The sequence below is a fragment of the Pinus tabuliformis genome, chromosome 7, assembly GCF_031772625.1.
Source record: "Pinus tabuliformis cultivar Carrire ecotype Pingquan chromosome 7, CPIR1, whole genome shotgun sequence".
Classification (NCBI taxonomy): domain Eukaryota; kingdom Viridiplantae; phylum Streptophyta; class Pinopsida; order Pinales; family Pinaceae; genus Pinus; species Pinus tabuliformis.
This window is the reverse complement of record NC_142293.1, coordinates 376,627,278-376,649,206: the sequence shown is the minus strand read 5'-3', so window position 1 is coordinate 376,649,206 and position 21,929 is coordinate 376,627,278. Positions and strand designations below refer to the sequence as shown.

The window sequence follows — 21,929 nt, the reverse complement described above, 5'->3', positions numbered from 1 at the left end:
TTATTATGGGTAATAGTTAATTCTACAACAAATTGGAGTCATCCTGTTAGATCTATTGAATATTTTTGTCTGTAATTTAAACTGTATTACATTTAGTGAATTCGGGGAAATTTCCTTTGCAACAGGATATCGTTCTTTAATGTTACAACGTTCCTGAGAAATTTTCTGTTTAAATTATCACTATTTTTTATTTTTTATTTGTTTCGAAGATGACGGCTTCAATTACAATTACATACTTCTACAATTACATACATAACATAATAACATTCATAACTATATTTATTGGTTAAAAAAGTATTTTGAACTACAAAAAAATCCCTAAATCTTTAGAATAAAGAGTAGAAGACTTTGGCACTTGTCTTTTCAATTCAAATTCGAAAAGAATTTGCAAATATTTTGAATTTTACTGTAGCGTTTGTGTTTAACTAGTCACTAAACAATTTAATGATTCTGGGAAGGTGAATTCATTTATAATTGGGTACACAGGTCCCGTCATTGGAAAGTGATTCCCGGCCGGTAAGTTGCTTTGGTCGAGTGTTTCCAACGACAGGTGTTGGAAGGAGAGGCATAGTGCCCATGCAAAGAACGAAGGCTTCTCTTAACTGAGTGTTTCCAACGACAGGTGCTGGAAGGAGAGGCACAGTGTCCATGCAGAGAACGAAGGTTCTCTTTTCTTGTATTCGTGTGTCAGCAGCTCCCATGGCTTCTGCAAGCAAACTCTTTCTCATATGTCTTCTGATGATGGTATTTGTTCAGGTAACGACCATGTAGTTTGGCTCTTGGAAGTCTTATTTTATATTTGTAGCTCATTACTGTTTCATGATGTATGTGCAAGTTCCAGCTCCAGTGCCTACTAAGGATAAAAAAGGTACGAGCTCCGGCCTTCTTCATCACCAAAGCGATTTTTTTCTGCACAGAAGAATGTTTTGAATTAGGAATTTTGATAAGTAATGCTTTCAGGTTGAATTTAGAGCAGTACCTAGAGTAGCCTCCGATTCTGATGTCCCTCTATATATATCTGAACAAATAAATCAGATAGTACATTCCTATAGGCTCAGTTTCATTAATTTTGATGTCTTTTAATTCTTTTGGACAAACAAAAAATATAAAGAGAGGAGAATCCACTTTATATATTACGTAGTATACATTGAGAATGCGAGGATTCATTTTACGAAAATCAGTGTTTAGATAAAGAATCGAGTGGAAACAAATCGATGGTGTTCACATAGAACTAACTTGAACAAAATCCAGTCTATTTGATGTTATTTGATGTTTTGTCCATGTCTTGGTCAAGGTCCTCCAAAATTCTTTCCTGCAGGCAAAGGCAGATTTGTGGTACGCATCAGTCGACATGATTCACTTCTTTAAAGAATTGATAGGCAAACACTGATGAACTCGATCACTTGAATGCATTAGATCATAGTACTAGCAGTTTAATAACCAAAGGAACAAATATGCCCAAGAAAATTCACCTGTCCCATGAGCTCCTCATGTATTGTGAGACCAACACTGCCAAGTCTCTCAACACTCGCACTAAGCGCATCTAACTCTTGATCTTGTTCTCTGGTCACCAGGCAAAGCAAGTTAACAGGCTAGCAGATCAATGCTATTCAAGAAAAAGGCTGACAGGTGTAAATTCTTGGAAGAGAAAAACAAATTTTGAAAAAGGCTCTTTAGCAGAGGTGTCCGACAAGTGTAAATTCTTAGAAAGGAAAAACAAAGTTCGAGAAGGCTCTTAAGCGTAGGTGTCTAGACTCTAAAGCACTGTTATAAAAAAAGCTATATTTAAAAGTGATCTTCAACAACATAAATTTGATCATACTTCTAATAACAGAATAAACATATTGGGAATTCATAGAAAGGATAACAGTCATTGACGGCTTTGAACTGCAGGAAATACCAGCAAAAAAGTCGCTATATTGCGAAAGCTAGTATTGCTAGTGGCCATCCCACAATTGTTCTGGTCAGAGAATCCACGGCCTCTAATCGTGAGAAAGCCCAGCTCCTCGAGTCCTTCAAGGCCTCAGTTCCTCGAGTCCTTCAAGGTAATTGTTTCCAAACCCATCTATGAGATCAAAATGAGATCAAATCTCGAGCTATTTTTTAACAAAGTTAAAATAAGGAGATCATGGAAGTAAATACCCTTGCATTTATTGCTGTTCTACTGTTCCTTGCAGTTCCTACTGCTTTTCTACTTATCCCTTAGCGACAGCAAGTCAGTTAGTTGTCAGTTATGGTATAGATATTATTTATGCAGACATAAATATTTATTCAGAGGCTAACAAGCGGAAAGAATTTTTGTTGCAGGTCTTAACCGGTGCAGAAAGAGCGGAAAGAATTTTTGTTGCAGGTCTTAACCGGTGCAGAAAGAGTTGTAGATTACGTTGGAAGAATTACCTGCGTCCTGACATTAAACGCGGACGGATTTCCGCGGACGAGGAGGATCTCATTATTCGGATGCATCGCCTTCTTGGCAATCGGTATGTCGAGAATATCTGAACATTTGTTCACTCAACAAAATTTATTGATTCCCCATTTCAGCGCCTCGAAATTTCGAATAATTAACTGCACAGTAGGAATGATCAGGTTCACATTAGAAATCTCACCTTGTTCATTGCTTCTCGCTGCAGGAACCGTCTGCTGTTGCAGAGAGCATTAGAGGGTCTGCGAACGCTCTGCCTTGGAGCAATCCAAAACCAGGAGGGTAGCAGTGTATTTAATGAGATGCAGTGGGCCGACGTCACAAAGACACGGGTGCAGGGCATGCACAAAGACACGGGTGTAGGGCAGGACCTCTCCACAGAGCGCGTACATTGTAATAGGGAACACCACCTTTGCATAACCGCCAGAAGTAATGCTAGCATTAAAACCATACACCCGTGACGGTTAGCTGAAAATGCACCGCACTTAATTGCTTTAACATATGGTTTAGGTTGGGATTAGCTTCGGATTACGTTAGGTCCTCGGGAGGAGGCCAAATAAGGTGATTTATAAATATGTCTTCAAAAAACTTGGTATATAGTTGATGACCGGGCATCAGAAGCAGGTCAATTAATGCTAAATAGCTCGCGAACGATTACAATAGTCCATGCCTGAGGGCAGGGACTAATAAATGGCATTCAATTAGTCCATACAAATGCTAAAATATTAATATATAATATCAACTTACTGCATATATATTTTTAATTTCTATTGATATTTTAATCATGACAACTTTCATTTTTAAATTAAAATTAAAATATAACACCAACGACTCGTAGACTAAGTATATCAACCTATTACAAAATGCCATCAGTTGAGTCTATCTCTATCCGAAAATACATCAACTTTAAATTTTTAAACATATACTCCTAACTGCTTGATAACCCCCAACGCATTGGCCATTTCACAGAAACGCCAAGATTTGAAAAGGATTGTCCGAAAGTATGACCAGTAGCGGTAGAACCATGGTGTCATCCATGCGCAGATGACTCCATACAAATTTTAGGGTTTAATATCGTGTTCAATCCGTAGAATCCAATCTTGCCGCCTCTGTGGAAGGATTCTCCACGTTAACCATGATTACCAATGTGAGCGTGAGGATTCGGTGGACTTGGGTGCCCTGTATAGAATAAGGAACGGAACACCCATCCATACATCTGTTTTGTCATATGATGTATTGTATTTGCGCTGCCCTGCAGGATCACACGTATATTCAGCGGTATACCTAGATATAAAACCTCTACACACTACATGCGGAAAAGCAAATTAAAAGGGCCAGAACGATAGGGCAGTGGAAGAGTATGGCACCTGCTGCGTTAATGGCTCTTTACTTACCATTTCTGTACCATCTGATGCAATCAACACAAACATATATCTATTAGCACAAAACGAAACTGATTAAACAAAAGTTATATGGGTATTCCATCGGCCATTCACAAGTTCTGTTAGCGGTGGTGATGGGAGAAGAGAAAGTGAATAAGCAGGATCTGTTTTGTTTACCCCAGAAACGACATTCGCAGTAGAGTGTGAGATTCCATGTGAGAAGAGTGAGGACGATAATGAGGAGAGTCATTATAGATGTCAAATATGCACCCATTAAACCAATGTATGCAAACAGTTTTAAAAAGAACGAGTCGCAGATGAATGATAATCTTAAATAAATTACGTGCAATAACTATGCTAAACAGTAGTGAGTAGGCGGTTTTATGAGAGGAGCGATCTGTGTCTCCCTTGCTCCATTTTATGTTGGGCGTGCCTGGAACCTTCGATGTTTGAAGTCATGACGCCAACCTGCGAAACACGTTAAAAGTCGTTGGTGCTCTGTTCAATGTTTGGCAGACCATAAAAACCATAAATTTTCAGTGTTCCAAGTATTCACCCAACCCGTTAAAAGTCAGTAGTCTTTAAGAATGAGTTTTGAATAACATTGAGCTGAAACGTTCTATTCCTTTGTTGAAATTGAGCAAGCAGATTTTTTACTTTATTTGATTAAAAACGGTTGAAATTGATAAATTTAAGTCTTTACATGGAAAAAATGGAACAAGCAGGGAAGATTAAATGGAAAAAATTTCCATAGACCAAAGCATGGAAGATTGAAGATGAAGATAAAATATCAAAACAAAGAACCTTGAAAATGGAGAAGAGATGCCACTTTAAATGAAATTACTAGTTCAAGAGAATAGGAAAGAATAATTCTATATTTTTAATATTTAATGAATAATTATAATGAACTAGATTAATTAGGGGACAATTTTAAATGAAGAATGTTGGGTTAAAAAAAAAAATAATCATAATGAAGTAGATTAATTAGGGGACAATTTTAAATGAAGATTGTTGGGTTAAAAAAAAAAAATTATATAAGGATATGAAAGAATAATACCATATTTTTAATATTTAATGAATAATTATAATGAAATAGATTAATTAGGGGACAATTTTAAATGAAGATTGTTGGGGTAAAGGTTAGAACAAATTAAATTAAAATAGATTATATAAGGCATGCTACTTTAAATGAAATTACTAGTTCAAGAAAACATGAAAGAATAATTTCATATTTTTAATATTTAATAAATAATTATAATGAAGTAGATTACTTTAAATGAAATTACTAGTAAAAGAAAACATGAAAGAATAATTTCATACTTTTAATATTTAATGAATAATTATAATGAAGTAGATTATTTAGGGGACAATTTTAAATGAAGATTGTTGGGTTAAATGTTGGAACAAATTAAAGTAAAATAAATTATATAAGGGATGCCCCATTAAATGAAATTACTAGTTTAAGAGAACATGAAAGAATAATTCCATATTTTTAATATTTAACCAATAATTATAATGAATTAGATTAATTAGGGGGCAATTTTAAATAAAGATTATTGGGTTAAATGTTGGAACAAATGAAATTAAAAAAAATTATATATAATATTTCGACTTGTTTATAAGGAAGGAGTCAAATTATTTAGCGAAGACAAGTGAGGTTGAAAAATAGAGAAAACCAAATATCATGGAAGATTGGAGATGAATATAGAACATTAAAAGAAAAAACCTTGAAAATGGAAAAGGGTACATTTTAAATGCATATTGCTAGTTAAAGAGAATATGAATAAATAATCCCTATTTGTAATGTTTAATAAATAAATTGTAATAAGGTAAATTAATTAAAGGACAATTTTAAAGGAATATTGTTATGTTACATGTCAAATCAAATTAAAATAAATTTATATATGACTTTTTCATGCTTCTAGAATGTTATGGAAGGAGTCAAATAAGTTAAGATTGTTTAGGAATATGGTATTGATAATTCATGGTATTGTAACAAAGTCTATTTACAAGCAAGAAATCATCTATAGTAAATAAATCTTGTGAGAAAAAAGTGAGTGGATGTTTATATTTTCATTTGTTGATTAAATAAAGTTATTAATCATTTCTTATGGTTTTTGAGATTGTTAGGTTTTCCACTTAAATCGGTTTATTGTGGTAATTTTATCTTTGCTCATTTTTATTTTATTTTGTCTTTGTTGTTTTGTTTTTTAACAATCACTATCAAAGCCAAGCGATAGTGGCTTGTAGAAGGAGATGATGGTTGTCAATCTTTGCATATTGTATGTTGAGGCTGAAGCTAACATACTGAAGCTTGATTGAGATTTGATTGGCATATGTGAAGATTTCCTAAGCTTGATTGAGAACCTAAGATTGATTGAAATCTGACTCGTATATCTGAAGATTTGATGAGAGAAAATTTCTATGAACATAAATGCTTATAAAACAAATGTAAGTAACAATCGCAACAATTATTAATACAATATAAATAATAATTATGATCAAACATGTCCCAAAGTAAGTGAATTTTTATGAATAGAAACTTCAAGCATATATAGGAGAACTCAATTGCACTCTAGCCATCACTTTTTTATTTTTAAATACTTATATATCGTTTATATATTGTATTCATGGAGTTTTTTAGATTCTAAACATTTTGACTATTTTGTGTGATAACAAATTTTATGTGTATCATTTGGTATAGAACTTAATTATTTCATTTAGCAATTGGACACATAAAAAAATGGGGTCTTCTTATTTTCTAATTCTTACTAACATTTAGGATTTTTGCCACTCTTATTCTTGTAATTAACAAAAAAAAATAAAAAAATTAAAAGGCAAAAGTTTTGAGGAAAAAAAAAATCCTTAAGTTGTGGAAAAAATCATTCATATGTATAAAAAGGTTGAGAATTATTGTTAAAAAATACATGTAAAAGTAAAAAGAGAATTTTCAAAATACATATAAAATAACAATTAAGAAAATGAAGATCTTGATTCCTGGTTATGGTTTACAAGCTCATAGTTTTAGCAACCCATGGTATTGGAAAGGTAAATAAAAATAAAATAAATACATATAACTCTTTACATGAATAATAAATTACATCTTTTTCAGGGAGGAAATTATCCAAAGAGTTAAAGTGTAAGTAGAAATATATTTAAAAAGTGAAGGAAATTAATAGAAAATAAAAAGATGCAAAGAAATTTAAAATTTTATTATTATTAAAACGATATTCAGTTAGAAGAAGAAAAAAACATTCATTATTATTAAATCTTTTAAGTGCAAAAGGTACTTTTTAATTACAGGGATAAAGTTTAAGTGAAATTAATTATTTGGTACTTACTCTTTAATTAATGGGATAAATTTTAAGTGAAATTAATTATTTTGAAGAGGATAAATGGTATTATGTTAATAATATCTTAATCACAAAAGTGTTGAATGATTAACTAAAATATTACAAAGTTTGAAAATGTAAAATGGAGACTAATAATGGAACAATTGCATGAAGCGAAGTTATTATCTCTATTTCTCCTACTCAAGATGAAATTCATGTTAGTACTAGATGTGCTAATTAATTAGTGGTTCTTAAGTCAAATTTAATAAAAACATAGATAAGGATGAAAAACAATATGACATAAGAAAAATTAAAACTAAATATTGGGGACTATACTTTTGTCTCACAATTCACTCTTAAATCTTTATTTTTTTATGATATTGACATTATTTTCTGTGGAGGATCCTTTATCTTAAGTATGAAGAAGAATTTTTTGACATTTTTCTATAAAAGAAAAAGTAACATTGCAAGCCATTACATTACAGCGATATTTAGTAACATTAAAAGACATAAAATATATTTTAAAAATAATTAGTTATGAAAATCAACAATCAATGCAAAATATGCAAAAAGAAGTTGACAAAATTATAGTAGACAAAAAGCCTCAAGTATCATAGTGAAAAATTGCTTATGCAAATTAAAAAGCTTAAGGTTAAGAAGTCATTGGAAAACAAAGTACAACAATTTATCGAGAAACACATCATGTAGATTTACCTGTAGATTCACAATCTCATGTAATCTACTAAAACAAGAGATAGGAATCTACTTCTACTTTCAACCAACGGAAGCCAATAGATTGATGAAAACAATATGAACAAGAATAAGACAAATCAATGGCACATAACACAATAATTTTTCTTGGGGAAATCCATTGCTCAAAACCCTACCTATTTGTATTGCATTAATCAGAAATATGAGTGAATATATAAAGCTTGTTCTCACTAGAACAATTCCACATAAGTATGCTTAACTCTTTGCCTCACAAGCCCTCTCTTAGCCAACACTTAGCCAATTTCCACTGCGTGCCAAGCGCATATTTACTTGCACAATTCCTAGGATGAATAACATGTATTTAAAGGGAATTCTGCTTCCAAAACCGCGGAATCCTAATTAGGTCATCTTCCTGATTACATGCATGATATTTACAACTCAGTAAATCATACAACTGATAGTACATTGTCCGTGCACTCTGGTTTCAACTGGGTCTTTCTCAGAACTAACATGCATGAGTTTCTGATGAGTGAATCTTCAGTTATTTGGAGTAGCACCTATGGATGCACTAGTGCACAAACTGATTGTTAATCCTCTACTAGTTCAACAAATAGTTAGAACTAGTTTAACTAACTATAACTCAATAAATTGAGTTATCTAATGAAACTCAATCTAAACTTATACTGGACCCCTAAAATTTAGGGAGAACGTATACATGATTTCCAAAACACTTCCAACTCGAAATTCCTAAGCTAATTAAGTTAATTAAACTTAATTAACTTTTTACAAGTTGCTATGAGAATAGAATTCGATTTTAATTCACAACTTAAATCAAGGACAAATTAAACTAGAATTTCTTGTTGCCATTTCTCAACAATCCCTCTCAACAAGAAAGGGATTATTTGCTACCCCATCCTGTCTCTGTAAAACTCGAATTTGCATCTTTACAATGCCTTTGTCAAAATGTCAGCATCTTGCTCCTCCGTGGGAATGTACTCTAACAACATGATCCACCTCAATACACAATCCCATAGATGATGATATCGGATATCAATGTGCTTGGACATATCATGAAAAACTGGATTTTCAGAGTTTGATACAACTCTGATTATTGCAGTAAATCACTTTCAGATTCATCTGCTGACCAAATAGACCAACAAGGATCTTCCTCATCCAAATGGCCTCATATGTTGCCTAACTTGCAGCCATGTACTCTGCATCTGCCAAACTGAGTGCAACTGATCTCTGTTTCCTGTTGTACCAAGAAACTATTGATGACCCAATACTCAAGATCCCTCCTGATGTGATTTTCCAGTCGGATGGACTCCCCACCCAATCTGCATCCGTGAAGCCTTAAATCTTCACTCTTTCTATCTGTTTGTACCATAATATGTACTAAGTAGCGTCCCTGAGGTATCTCAATACATGCTTTGTCACCTTCCAATGTTGCTTGGTAGGCCTAACCATCATTTTACTAAGTTGTTTAACTTCATTGCACATATCCGATCATGTGTTCACCAAATACATGAGTGAACCCACAAGTTTCCTGTAAATAGTAGCTTCCACTACCTATCTCGAAGTAGCATCCTCATTCTTCTAGTTACCAGCTAGAGCAGTCACCATAGGCTTGCAGATCTACATGCAGAACCTCCTGAGTATTTCGTTGGTATACTTGCCTTCAGACACAAACAGCTCCCCATCACCCTGCCATACTTCCATGCCCAAAAAGTAATGCATGAGCCCCAATTCCTTTATCTCAAACTCTCTTGCAAGGTCCTCCTTGCAAGATTTGATCATTTGATCATAACCTGTCAGTATGAGATCATCAACATAAATTACAATGATCAACGTTTTACCTTCCACCACTATGTGGTATAGGTTTGCATCCGCTTCACTCTTCGTGAAGCCCAACCCGGTGAATTAGCTATCTATCCTGGTGTACCAAGCACAAGGTGCTTGCTTTAGCCCATACAATGCTCGCTTGAGCCAGCACACATGTGACTCACGGTCGAAGGTTTCAAAACCTTCATGTTTCTCTATGTACACCCCTTCATCAATCATGTCATTAAGGAAGGTTGTATTTACATCAACCCATCTACACTTATGTACATCAACCTTCATGTTTCTCGATGTACACCTCTTCATCAACCCATCTACACTTATAGTGCCAATATAGATCTGATAGACGAGTGCCTTGCAATAGGAGCAAAGGTCTCATTATAGTCAATCCCCTCTACCTGTGAAAAGCCATGGGCCACAAATCTAGCCATATTTTTCTTCACACTACCATCTGCAACTTACTTTACCTTATAAAGCCAATAGGACCTCACCACGAACTTATCCTCTGGTCTCGGAACCACATCCCAAAAATTGTTACGAACTATGGAGTCATACTCCTCCACCATGGCATCAACCCAAATCGACTATTGCACTACTTCCTCAAAGGAGGATGGCTCTATCACAACACATCCGCTCATAATAGCCATGCACCCAATGTACTTGTCCTGTGACCTCCTCTGTCTATGCTATGATGTGGGTGCTCCCATATTCTCTGTAGAATCCGACAACAATCTATCTGCCTCTCTGCTGCACTTTCTCCTATCTCTGGAAGACTCTTCCTGATTAGATGTCTCCACTCCCGGATCCTCTACATGTGGATGCTCCACATCAATCTGAGGCTCCTCAACCTTCGGAGCTAAAAGCTCCTCAACTGCTTGTAAATGAATCTCCCTCTCAAGGGAAACTCACATGGCCTTCTCCTCATCGAATCAAACATCCTTGCAAATCATTGTCATCCTATTGGTCGGAAAGTACACCCGATAGTCATGAGGTATATCAATGTACCCCACAAATATCCCCAACTTTGTTGTCGGTGTTAGTACTCTGTAATATTCTGAAGTTGCAAAAGAAAATCACAAAGGTAAAACCACAAACCAACTTTGGAAGCTAGGATCTAGCCCTGCCAGCTTCAGAGAGAGCTCTCTCTATAAGATTTAACTTTGTTGGATTGAATATTAGTGTAGTTATGAATTTTAAGGTTTGATTTGTATTTGAATGGTTGGTTGATAACTAGATTACCATTGGGATATGGAGTCTATTACATAAAGTATGGATCGCCTACAGTGTCTATAGATATATCTCATACGGTAAGGCAGCCAAACTGAATGGATTCTTTAAAGTCTGTGAAATGGGGGAGGAAGAATAGATTAAGATTCACTTTAGATATAGAGCATTCTTACTTGAACTCTATATTTAAAGATTGGAAGAAAACATTGAAATTATTAGTAGCGGGGTGCAGAGTGTAGATTTAAACAAATTATGCCCTTTACTTATTTATTTAATAATTCATATTAAGAAACAAATAAGTTCTATAAACAAATAAATATAAACACATAAGACGAGAGAGGCACTTCACCAACAACTTGACACAAGAATCCTATGAAAGAGCTTTCTGTATTGTGGTAAATCCGCTTGATGCTTCAAAAATATACAATAGTGTTCTTTTGTTCAAAAACCAACCCTTGATACTTCTGAAGATGAAGTATTTATAATTAATTTACAAAAATATCCTGTCAAAATGACTAGGATGTATCTAAAAATAATCAAACTGAATCAATCTAACTTATTACAAAGATATTACAGAAATTCGAACTATCTAAAGTGGTGGCACTGAATTGGTGGAATAGTTGATTGTCTGGACCTCGAATTTTGCATGTGCTGTTGACACTGAGTTGTGTAGCCAAATCTACTCTTTAATCCAATAATTCGCATAGTTTATCCTAGCGTTGTTCACTCAAGATAGTCATATTCAATAACTTCATTTACACTTCGTCAACATCAGTATATTTAGAAAATGTTGGCTTGGTGATGAATAGGCTTTTAATTCCATACTGAATGTTGAGGTCAAATGCCAATGCTTCCAACAATGCCTTTCCTATCATACTGAATCTTCTAGCTACAACCTTCGAACTGTCCCTTGCCTTGATCATTATTTTCTCATTGTAATCATACCACGTGCTGAGCTTATCAATAATAACTAATAAGTTTGGAACTCCTTTCTTGTAGAGGGGTTCCAATTTGGTGAAGAATTTCTATACACCAATGTCCATAATCGGACACTTTTCTTCAAGTTGTCTCATTAGATTTATTTTAGTCAACACCTTCCTGACTTCCAATATTGTTTATGTTCTGTCTTCAATCTCTAACTCTTCTAATTCCTATCTATTTTTGGAGTTAAGGAATTTGATGAGCTTAGTGGCTTCACTGGGTTTATCTCCCAACTACTTTCTGACTTGTATGATTGATTCATTGGACCATTCGATTAGCTCCTGTTGCTCAAAAATAATTTGTATTGAATGCCAAATGTCTATCATGTCTTCATTGATTCGTTTCCAGATATTCTCTTTTACCTGTGCCAATGTATTACCCATGGCCCAGTATACTTCCATCTTCTACAATCTATGGGACAATGTTTGTGACTTTTGTGTTTCTATCAGGAGGGAATTTTCAAATCTTGTTCTTTGTTCCTGTAGGACTTTTGCCTCCTACCTCAATTTCTTTATCTCTTCTCCTTGTATAGACATTTTTTCCATGGATTCAGCCAACTTAACTGAATCATCTGCAACTGACGTGGGAAGTATTGTAGAAGAGGATGTTCTTGTTGTCGTGGTTGTTGTAGGGATACCTATTTGAAGTAGAGATGCAATTGGAACTGCATCAAGAAGAACCACTACTGTTGTGAACTTTGTTCCTTTTCTTTTATCAGCGTGTTCATCTCTACTTCCATCTCTTTGATCTGTGCACTCTGTTCCACTAGAAGCTTTAGCATCTCTTGTTTTTGTAGCTCTGTCTCTCCTAGCTCCTTGGTCTAGGGATATTTTGTGGTGGTAGCTTCAATTGATTCTTTAGGGCTGATATTTCAGCATTTTTCTTCTTGATTATCTCCTCCATGGATTTTGAATTATCGGGATCAAAGCCTACTTTGATCACCATTTCCTCCAAGTATTTGATTTTGTTGTCTTTAGCCAGAGAGGACACTTTCTCTACTTTAAGTTGAGATTGCACATTTTTTAAATAAAATTGTAGTTTGGAAGCAATGATAGCAGTCTGTGTGAAGGTAGAGTATACCATTTCTCTAGCCTTCCTGTGCATATCTATTTGATCCAAAGGATGAACATCCTTTGCCTCAAACTCAAAGGTAGTTTGTTTGAAATTTGTTGCTGACTTTGGTTGTGGGACCTGGGCCTGCAAGAATGCCATATGCATTCTTCCCTTCTCTGTGTCATATGCTGAAATAAGCCTGTGCTGGATGGAGGAAGACTACTTCCTGAATTGAGCAGAGATATTGTCATGAATGGCTTCATTCCTCTGTTTAATCTCTTTATATCTCTGGAAAATATAAAATTGCCTCTGTTTTGTAGATGAATATGGTGTGTGAGGTATAGTAGCTATAATATATTTAGTAGCCAAGGATGATGGAGACTCTGTGGTACCATTATCCAACTTAAAAGTTTGAAAGCCTGAGAGTACAATGGTACCCTGTGTTTCCTCCAGTGGTGGGAAGTCTATTTTAGAGCCTGTTTTAATCTTCTTTGTATATATCTTGAACTCTTTGGCTGAGAATTCTATAACTGATGGAGAGTCATCATCTCTCAGTCTCTTATCTGTCTTTTCTCTAGGTATGGGAGTCTCTGAAGTTTTTCTAGAAAGTACCTGCTCTTCGGCCTCCTGCAATGTGTTTTCTACCCAAGTGTGTTGTTTCATGTACTTCTCTAATTCTGGCCTTTGATTATGCACATAGGGAGTTGCTTTTTGTTACACTCTTAACTTATAAATTATGCCAAAGGGGTCATAGGACCAAGTAAAACTAAGAGGTAAACTCATCTGTTTCAGCACGAGGTCTACTTCATCTCCTGCTGCTCTACTGTTGCATATGAAAGGCCCTATTTGTGTTTTAATCTAAAACTGAGACTTCTTCTTGGCTACAACAAAATGGATGTTGTCCGAGTGAATAATTTTCCTGATGCACTCCAAGGCAAATATTCTCATTGGAAGGTACTTGGGTAGCTTATATGGTGGCAGCTCTGAAACATAAACTCTGATTTTTGTAAATGACTAGTAAAGGTACCAGTCTCCTGTTTTCACCTATTCACTGAGCTGTAAAACTTTCTGAATGTCCTCACTGATCCTTGGAATCTGTTGGCCACTCAGTTACAATTTGTTGGATACACAAATTGATCAATGAAGTTTGTAAAGTTGAATTCATGTGATTATCTTTTGATTAAGGAGGTCCAAAAGACAATAGACTGTGGCTCTCCTTGTTGATCAAGATTCTGCACTACAAAGGGAAATTTATCTGTTTGAAAGAAAATGAACATATACACAAGAATAGAGGAATATCGAAACATTCCTTCAGTTAGAAACTAAAGGAATTTTTCATGGATTACATTTTCTAAGAAGTGACCATAGTCAAAGGTGACTAATAGTCCTTCTTCTATAGAAAGGGTGGATAGAAAGCCTAAAATAGGCTCATCTACCCATTCATTTGAATAGTAACCAAGTATGGATGAAAAGACAGAGATAATATGTCTGGTCCTTTGAGGGAACATAGAAGAGGGATAAGGGGGATTTTTCTTGGGGAGTTGAGAGTCTTCTGGGAGGAAAACTTCAAAAATCCTAGCTCTCTAGGGGAAGGTGAGCTTCTAATAGATTTCTCTGAGAGCTTCAAGGGAAAAAGGGGTGAGGGAATCACTATAGGGGACCTGCAACATTTGGTTTATGCTCTCAGATGTAATGGTGAAAAGAATTTCACCATTGGGGGAAATAATAGCCCTCTTACTTGAAAGGTAAGAGGCATGGCATTTTAGGAAGAATTCAGGAAAGTAATAAGATTGGGGGAAAATGAACAAGGGAAGTCTGGACTGCCAGAGATTAATTTCATCGGATTGGTCAAGGTAGTTATCACGAAACCAACAACGTAATTCGAAGAGGTCGAATTCACACTGTGTCTCGGCTATCTTATAGTCTCTATCAGCAAGTGGGATGTGGTCTAAATCCATAGGGGGAGTAAGCATGGGATTCACTGCAGTGGAAACTTTGGGAGCCATTGTGGTAGCAGGATGAATAGGGGAGATCTTGACAGAAGGAATCTGTAGAAGGTTTCAGGAATTCAAGGGAACTTTAGGTGAGAGTACCTCTGTAAATTGATCAGAGACAGGAAATGGATGCTAATGGCTACTGGGAGATTAGCGCGAAACAGAAGGTGGGAGCGATGTTCATTAGGCAAAGAGAAAAGGATGTAACTGCGGGTGAAAAATTAGTTTAATAGGCCACAGACCAAGCATAACCGTTGGATTAACGGTTGTAAGCTACATTAATTTCATTAATGGAGCAGATAAATAGGAAGAACAGTAACGGGTGGGTGCAACAGTAGAAGACCCGGCAGATTAGGATAGGTGGGTGAAAGGCATGGGACCCTTGGCGGGAGTAACAGAAGGAGGGACATGTGGCGTCGTTGGACTGGTGGTTAAGGAGGGACGTGGAGGTGACAGTTGGCGGGAAGGTGGGTTGCGGAAGGAGTTGAAACCCACTTTCGGAGGGTGGGTAGGCGATATATGATATGAATGGGGGGGTCTGAAATCATAAGAAGGTGACATGTATGGAGGCGGAAAACAACTTTTTGGACCCCCACCTCCCCCCCCCCGCCATTAAAGAGAATTGATGCAGGGGGGTTCAAAAGCAATTATAGGTCGTCGGATCTGAGTGGGAGGATGATCGGGGATAATGATATGTGCGGAGTTTAACGTCGGTCGTCCCCATGAAATATTTCGGGCACATGCTTTTTACACCAAATTCCAAACTTTGGACAAGTGAACCAATCAACCAATTACATTGAAAATCCACTTTTTCCTATTCTAATGCAATTTTAAAGAAATAAGGGTGCATTTAAATGTGCAAACCCTATCTATTTTTTCATTCTTAACAGACTAAGAATATTTATTTCAGAACACTAAACTAATCTAATCAACTGAATTAATCCAGATTAAACTGTTGGATTAACTTATTCACCTATTCTACCTATCTAATCTTAGCCAAGATTACATTGTTTGGCTAAGTTATTTACTCTAATCTAATTTACATAGATTGAAACTTGCTTGAACATGATTTAACTGTATGTTTCAAGCAGAAAGGTATTGTGGCATTTAGACAAGCTATAAACAATTTCATGAATTTATTCTTTACAAAACCAGTAGACTAGTAGTGGCACTTAAACTAGCATCACTTTCACATTTATTCATTTTTTGTCGGGTTCTTTTATCATTTCTTTTCTTTTTCCCTTTTTTTTTGTATTTATACCCTCTTTTCATTTTTTTTTTATTTTCATTTTTCTATCTTTTTTTGGAAATCATTTGCAATAAGCAATATTATTTACGATCTGAAATACGGAAAGCAATTATTTGTTGAAGAATCTAGGGCATGCATATTTAGGGTGATTCTTCGATACATGATAACAATTTTTGAAGTGTTAATCCAATTTTATCTTATCTTGATTGTTTACTTCATTATTATCATGTGTAAGTTAACTTCATCAAACTGCTATCAAACAAAAGAGACAAAAACAAAAATGTTTGGCTCTCTGCCAGGGCCAAAACCTCTCCCTCTTGGAGAGGAAAACCCATCCGTAAATTATTCTTATAGAGATTCCATTGACGAATACCAATACCATGACCCTTGACACACTCTACCTCTCCAACACCAAGATATCAATCCTCCTTTCTGTTGTTACTGAGATCATCCTCATTGCTGCACCATTCAAGCTGTTACTGTTGCATCACTGAGATCTATACTGATTGCTTCTTCATCATGTCATTGAGATCTCTTGGCTAGATTGAGCTTATGACCTTCAAGTCCTGAAGTCATAACTTGGGATAGGATCCTGACTGTGCGTGTGCCATGATAAAGTATTTTCCTTCATTATCATGTACTGAGATAGTCCTTGTTTCATTGATGAGACTGCTTCTTCTAACTATGTTGAGGGTATGGTATTGCTTCCTCTCATTATGAAGATACTGCTCCTCATCATTTGCACCGAGACTGTGATAGTCATAAGGACTGTATCTATCCTTTATCCTAGACTAAGATCTCCTTGTTCTGAGACCTAATGTAGTAATGCCGAGACTGTATCATGGTAGCCTTTCCTTAATAATGATTTGACTGTGTCTATAATGAGTGCTATTGTAAGAGCACCGAAATATAAGCATATACATATATACGCTAAGGCTGCTAGGAGACCGAATACTGTTTATTATGATGCCAAGATGGTACCTCTATTTACTTATGCAAATACACAATGATACGTTCATAATGCCAGATCTATTTGTTCCTTAAGCACCCGAGTTTATGACTCCACCTAAAGCCCAAACGAGGTGCAGTCAAACCCTTTGCTGCGGCTCAGCTTCATGCAGAATTCTAGATGACTTTGGTTCCTCTTCATGACTGTGGCTTTCTGCGACTACATGTCTTGACTGCGGCTCCTATGGCTACATCCCTTGACTACGGCTTCTGCGGCTACATCCCTTGACTGCGCCTCTCTGCGACTAAAACCCTTGACTTCGGCTCCTCTATGCAAGTTCAATCCTGCCCCTTTGTGGATACCCTAGTGGGGTATTTATAGTGGTTGTGTCATATATCCAAGCCAACGTGATCCTCTTGAACCAACGTGACCTTGTGTTGAGCCGACATGTCATTTAAATATATATTTAATTTATTCATTGAAGCTGACATGATGTATTTCCTTATCTCTTTGCTTGCAAACTTTGGAAGGCTTGTTTGAGGTATAGATCTTGGTCTTGGAGGGTTGTTAGACAACTTAGAATACGTGTACATATTTACATGAACTCATAAAGAGTTTCTACATACATGACATGACGCTTTGATAGATAAATAAATCCTAAAGACATCAAAAAGAAGTCTTTTAATCTAGAGACACTTCTTGCTCATGAAACCCATGTAGCAAGATTACAAAAATAATTTATTCTCTTTTATTACATCAAATACAAATATCATGTCATTATGAAGACCGAACCTAGTTACACTTTCTTCAACACTCCCTCTTAACTAGGGAGGTATTCATAATGGTACTTGGTCATTATTAATCTAAAGAATTTCTCATAAGAAGAATCGGATTTGTAGTCCATCTGTTATAGCATCATTTCAACCAATATTGTTTCCATTTAGCAAGGCCTTGACTAACATCTCTATCTCTCACTTAGATCAGAGCACACAATGTTGGCGAGACCAATGACTGATAGACACACATCATCATTGTCTCTCTTAGGGCCATACCCACCCGGGTGTTCTCCGAGTATGCCCTACTAGGACTATTCTCATATTGGGTTCCCAGCCCTCAAGAATATTGGTCCTCTTGCCCACTCTTGTCTTGGGTTCCCTACCACATCCTCAAAGAGTGTTGGATGCCAGATGATTACACAATCCTCCATTATTTCTTCCAAAATGAAGTCAAGAATGTTGTTTCCTACTATCCCTCTTAATCAAGGACGAGTCCCAAGATTCTCTTTTCTCAAAAGCTTGCTCAAGTTCATTTGCTCATAGGAACTTCCTAGAGCTCCCTCTTTCCCAGGGACTCTATCATCAGTGCTTTATAGGGTCTTCTAGTTGACTGCTGATCCAAGACCTTGATGTCATCAAATTCTTTACATGTAGGGTTCAACCATCCATCACTTTCCTCTGTTGTGTCATTCCTTCTTTCTAGGAAAGTATCCTCCTTGGCTTTACATCTAGGGCTTCCTTCATAAGCTCATATGTTTTCACTTTTCTTCAACAGTGATTTCTTTGGACCACAAGGTACATAGTTGCGACATCCTTCAAAACTCTCCTTTCCTTGATCTTGCACACATACCTAGACTTTTCCAAAAGGTCAGACACCAAAAAACAAATCACATATTACCTTTTGGTGATGGCCTTCTTCCAGTGACATCTTCTTGTAGGTGTCAATCATCCTGCATACATGTTGACACATCTCCCAATGATATATATTGTCAAGCGTCCTTAATTTTTGATACTTCCATCAAATTCTTCACATCATTCCGGGAGGTTTCTTGGTCAAGTCTTCTTGATCCTCTGGATGTTGGTTGCCTTCATCATGTTTGCATGTTTCATGATCTCTTTCATCCTCATGTATTTCATTCCCAAGAGCTCTCAGAGCTCTTCAATGGTCATCAACTACCTCATACTACATTATTAGGACATATTATGTTCATTTCATATAGTTTGACTTATGTCTTTCTGCATCCTTTTAGAGGAGGAGATCCTTTCTCTTTTGATCATGTTTGATCCATTTAACCTAAAACCATATAACGCAACATAAATATATCAAATTAAAATACAATTACAAGTATACATACCTCATTTTTCCATCAGGCTACTTTATGTAGCCTTCTTGATTGAACAGATCTCCAATCCCTTGATTTGCCATTAGTCCTTCATCTCATGATTTCCGAAAGTTGGAATTCCTGACGAGACATTTGCTTCCTTCCTTGATTATGAGATCCTTTGTTGAGATCTCTATCATAGTTCCTTCAGGATCTAGTATATCCCTATCTGAAAAATGTTTCCTTTGACCTGGATATTCCTTTCCTTTAAATGTACAACGAGATTCCCAAGAGCTATATCCTCCATGATTCATACGAGCGATGCATCTTCTTACCATGATAATATCTGTAAGGACTACTGATAGGACCCAATTGAGAGGGATGTCACTTCATTCATATTGGAAATATGTTACTCCCCCTTCCCTTTAGCTTCCTCTATCCTTTAGATGATATGAACCCTTTTCCAAAATCTTTTCATAGTGTTGTTATGTCTTATTAATCCTTTCTTTGCACATAGTTGAGTCTTCTCAACTTACCTTTCTCTATCTGGCATAGAGACCGCAAACTGTTGATTGAGGTGATCTTCTTGTTCATAAACAATTGTCACCTTGCTTATCAATGATGATTATCCATTCATCATTTTCCCAGATCTCTCAATTGAGATCTCATGAAGATATTTCTTCATTCCTTGGCACCTTCTACACTTCATCTCAGAGAGTATATCCTCCTATGTCTCCTTTCTTACTTCATAGAACCTTAAAAGTTTTTATGACCTCAAAGGATACCTTGATGTATTGACTTCTCTAAGGATAATGATAATCCTTCTTATTCCATGCAAGACCCTTGATGACCCATCCAATATGTTGTTCTTCTTGCAATCATGAAGTCATAAAACAAAATTTGATTATGAAAAAGGTACTTAGCTGATTATGAAGATGTAGTCTTCACCTTGATCATGTTGGCAGTAGTTGAAGTAGATATATTGGCTGAGATCCTTAGATTACCCTTCATCAGATTGTTGATACATATTGAATTGAAATTGCTTGTCACGATCCATAGAATAGCTTATGATCTGAGTATTGTTCATATACATTCTCAGATCTAATATCTAAGGAAGGATCCAAACTGAGTTGTGAATGATCTTCTCACAAATGCTGTTGAGATCTGAAGACTGTTGATGTCTAAAACCCTTGTTGTTGCATCCTGATCTCTGATATAGGGCTTGATTGATTCTTCCATGTAGATCTCCAGCTGCTTTGATGTCTTGATACTTGAATGTCTCTTCTCTGCCCTTATTTTTTTACTGTTGAACCAATCTCTCTGATACCATGTTGAAGAATCTAGGGCATGCATATTTAGGGTGATTCTTCAATACATGATAACAATTTGTGAAGTGTTAATCCAATTTTATCTTAGCTTGATTGTTTACTTCATTATTAGCATGTGTAAGTTAACTTCATCAAACTGCTATCAAACAAAAGAGATAAAAACACAAATGTTTGGCTCTCTGTTAGGGCCAAAACCTCTCCCTCTTGGAGACGAAAACCCATGTGTAAATTCTTCTCATAGAGATTCCATTGACGAATACCAAGACCATGACCCTTGACACACTCTATCTTTCTAAAACCAAGATATCAATCCTCCTTTCTATCACTGTTGAGATCATCCTCATTACCGCACCATTCAAGTTGTTATTGTTGCATCACTGAGATCTATACTTACTGCTTCTTCATCATGTCATTGAGATCTCTTGGATAGATTGAGCTTATAACCTTCAAGTCTTGAAGTCATAAATTGGGATAGGATCCTGACTATGCGTGCGCGATTATAAAGTCTTTTCCTTCATTATCATGTCCTGAGATAGTCCTTGTTTCATTAATGAGACTGCTTCTTCTAACTATGCTGAGGGTTTGATATTTCTTCCTCTCATTATGAAGATACTGCTCCTCATCATTTGCACCAAGACTGTGATAGTCATAAGGACTGTATTTATCCTTTATCCTAGACTAAGATCTCCATGTTCTGAGACCTAATGTAATAATGATGAGATTGTATCATGGTAGCCTTTCCTTAATAATGATTTAACTGTGTATATAATGAGTGTTATTTTAAGAGCACCGAAATACAAGCATATACATATATACATTGAGGCTTCTAGGAGACTGAATATTGTTTATTATGATGCCAAGAGAGTACCTCTATTTAATTATGAAAATACACAGTGATACATCCATAATGAGAGATATGTATCTTCCTTAAGCACCCAAGTTTATGATTGCACCTAAATCCCAAACGAGGTGCAGTCAAACCCTTTGTTGCAGCTCAGCTTCATGTGGAATTTCAGATGACTGCGAATCCTCTTCATGACTACGGCTCTCTACGGCTACATGTCTTGACTGTGGCTCCTGCAGCTACATCCCTTGACTATGGCTTCTGCGACTACATCCCTTGACGGAAACTCTCTGCGGGTACAACCCTTGACTGCAGATCCTCTATGCGAGTTCAGTCCTGCCCCTTTGCGGATACCCCAGTGGGGTATTTATAGTGGTTGTGTCATATATCCAAGCCGACGTGAACCTCTTGAACCGACGTGACCTTGTGTTGAGCCAACGTGTCATTTAAATATATATTTAATTTATTCCTTGAAGCTGACATGATGTATTTCCTTATCGCTTTGCTTACAGACTTCAGA

General features: G+C 36.1%; 1 protein-coding gene across 2 annotated transcripts; it reads right to left on the bottom strand.

Moving 5' to 3' along the window:
* Positions 1-583: 583 nt before the first annotated feature.
* Positions 584-2,773, bottom strand: LOC149247553 (uncharacterized). Of its 2 annotated transcripts, none has more exons than XM_089455898.1 (4): positions 2,607-2,773; positions 2,398-2,495; positions 1,473-1,563; positions 584-909 (listed from the first exon to the last, which is right to left on the bottom strand). In XM_089455898.1, exons 1-4 carry the CDS (start codon positions 2,763-2,765, stop codon positions 688-690), a joined length of 570 nt encoding a protein of 189 aa, XP_089312024.1. In that variant the 5' UTR covers positions 2,766-2,773; the 3' UTR covers positions 584-687. The 2 variants fall into 2 exon arrangements, with proteins under 2 accessions (XP_089312024.1, XP_089312025.1); XM_089455899.1 differs by lacking the exon at positions 584-909 and adding an exon at positions 1,237-1,312.
* Between the last annotated feature and the right edge of the window lie 19,156 nt (positions 2,774-21,929).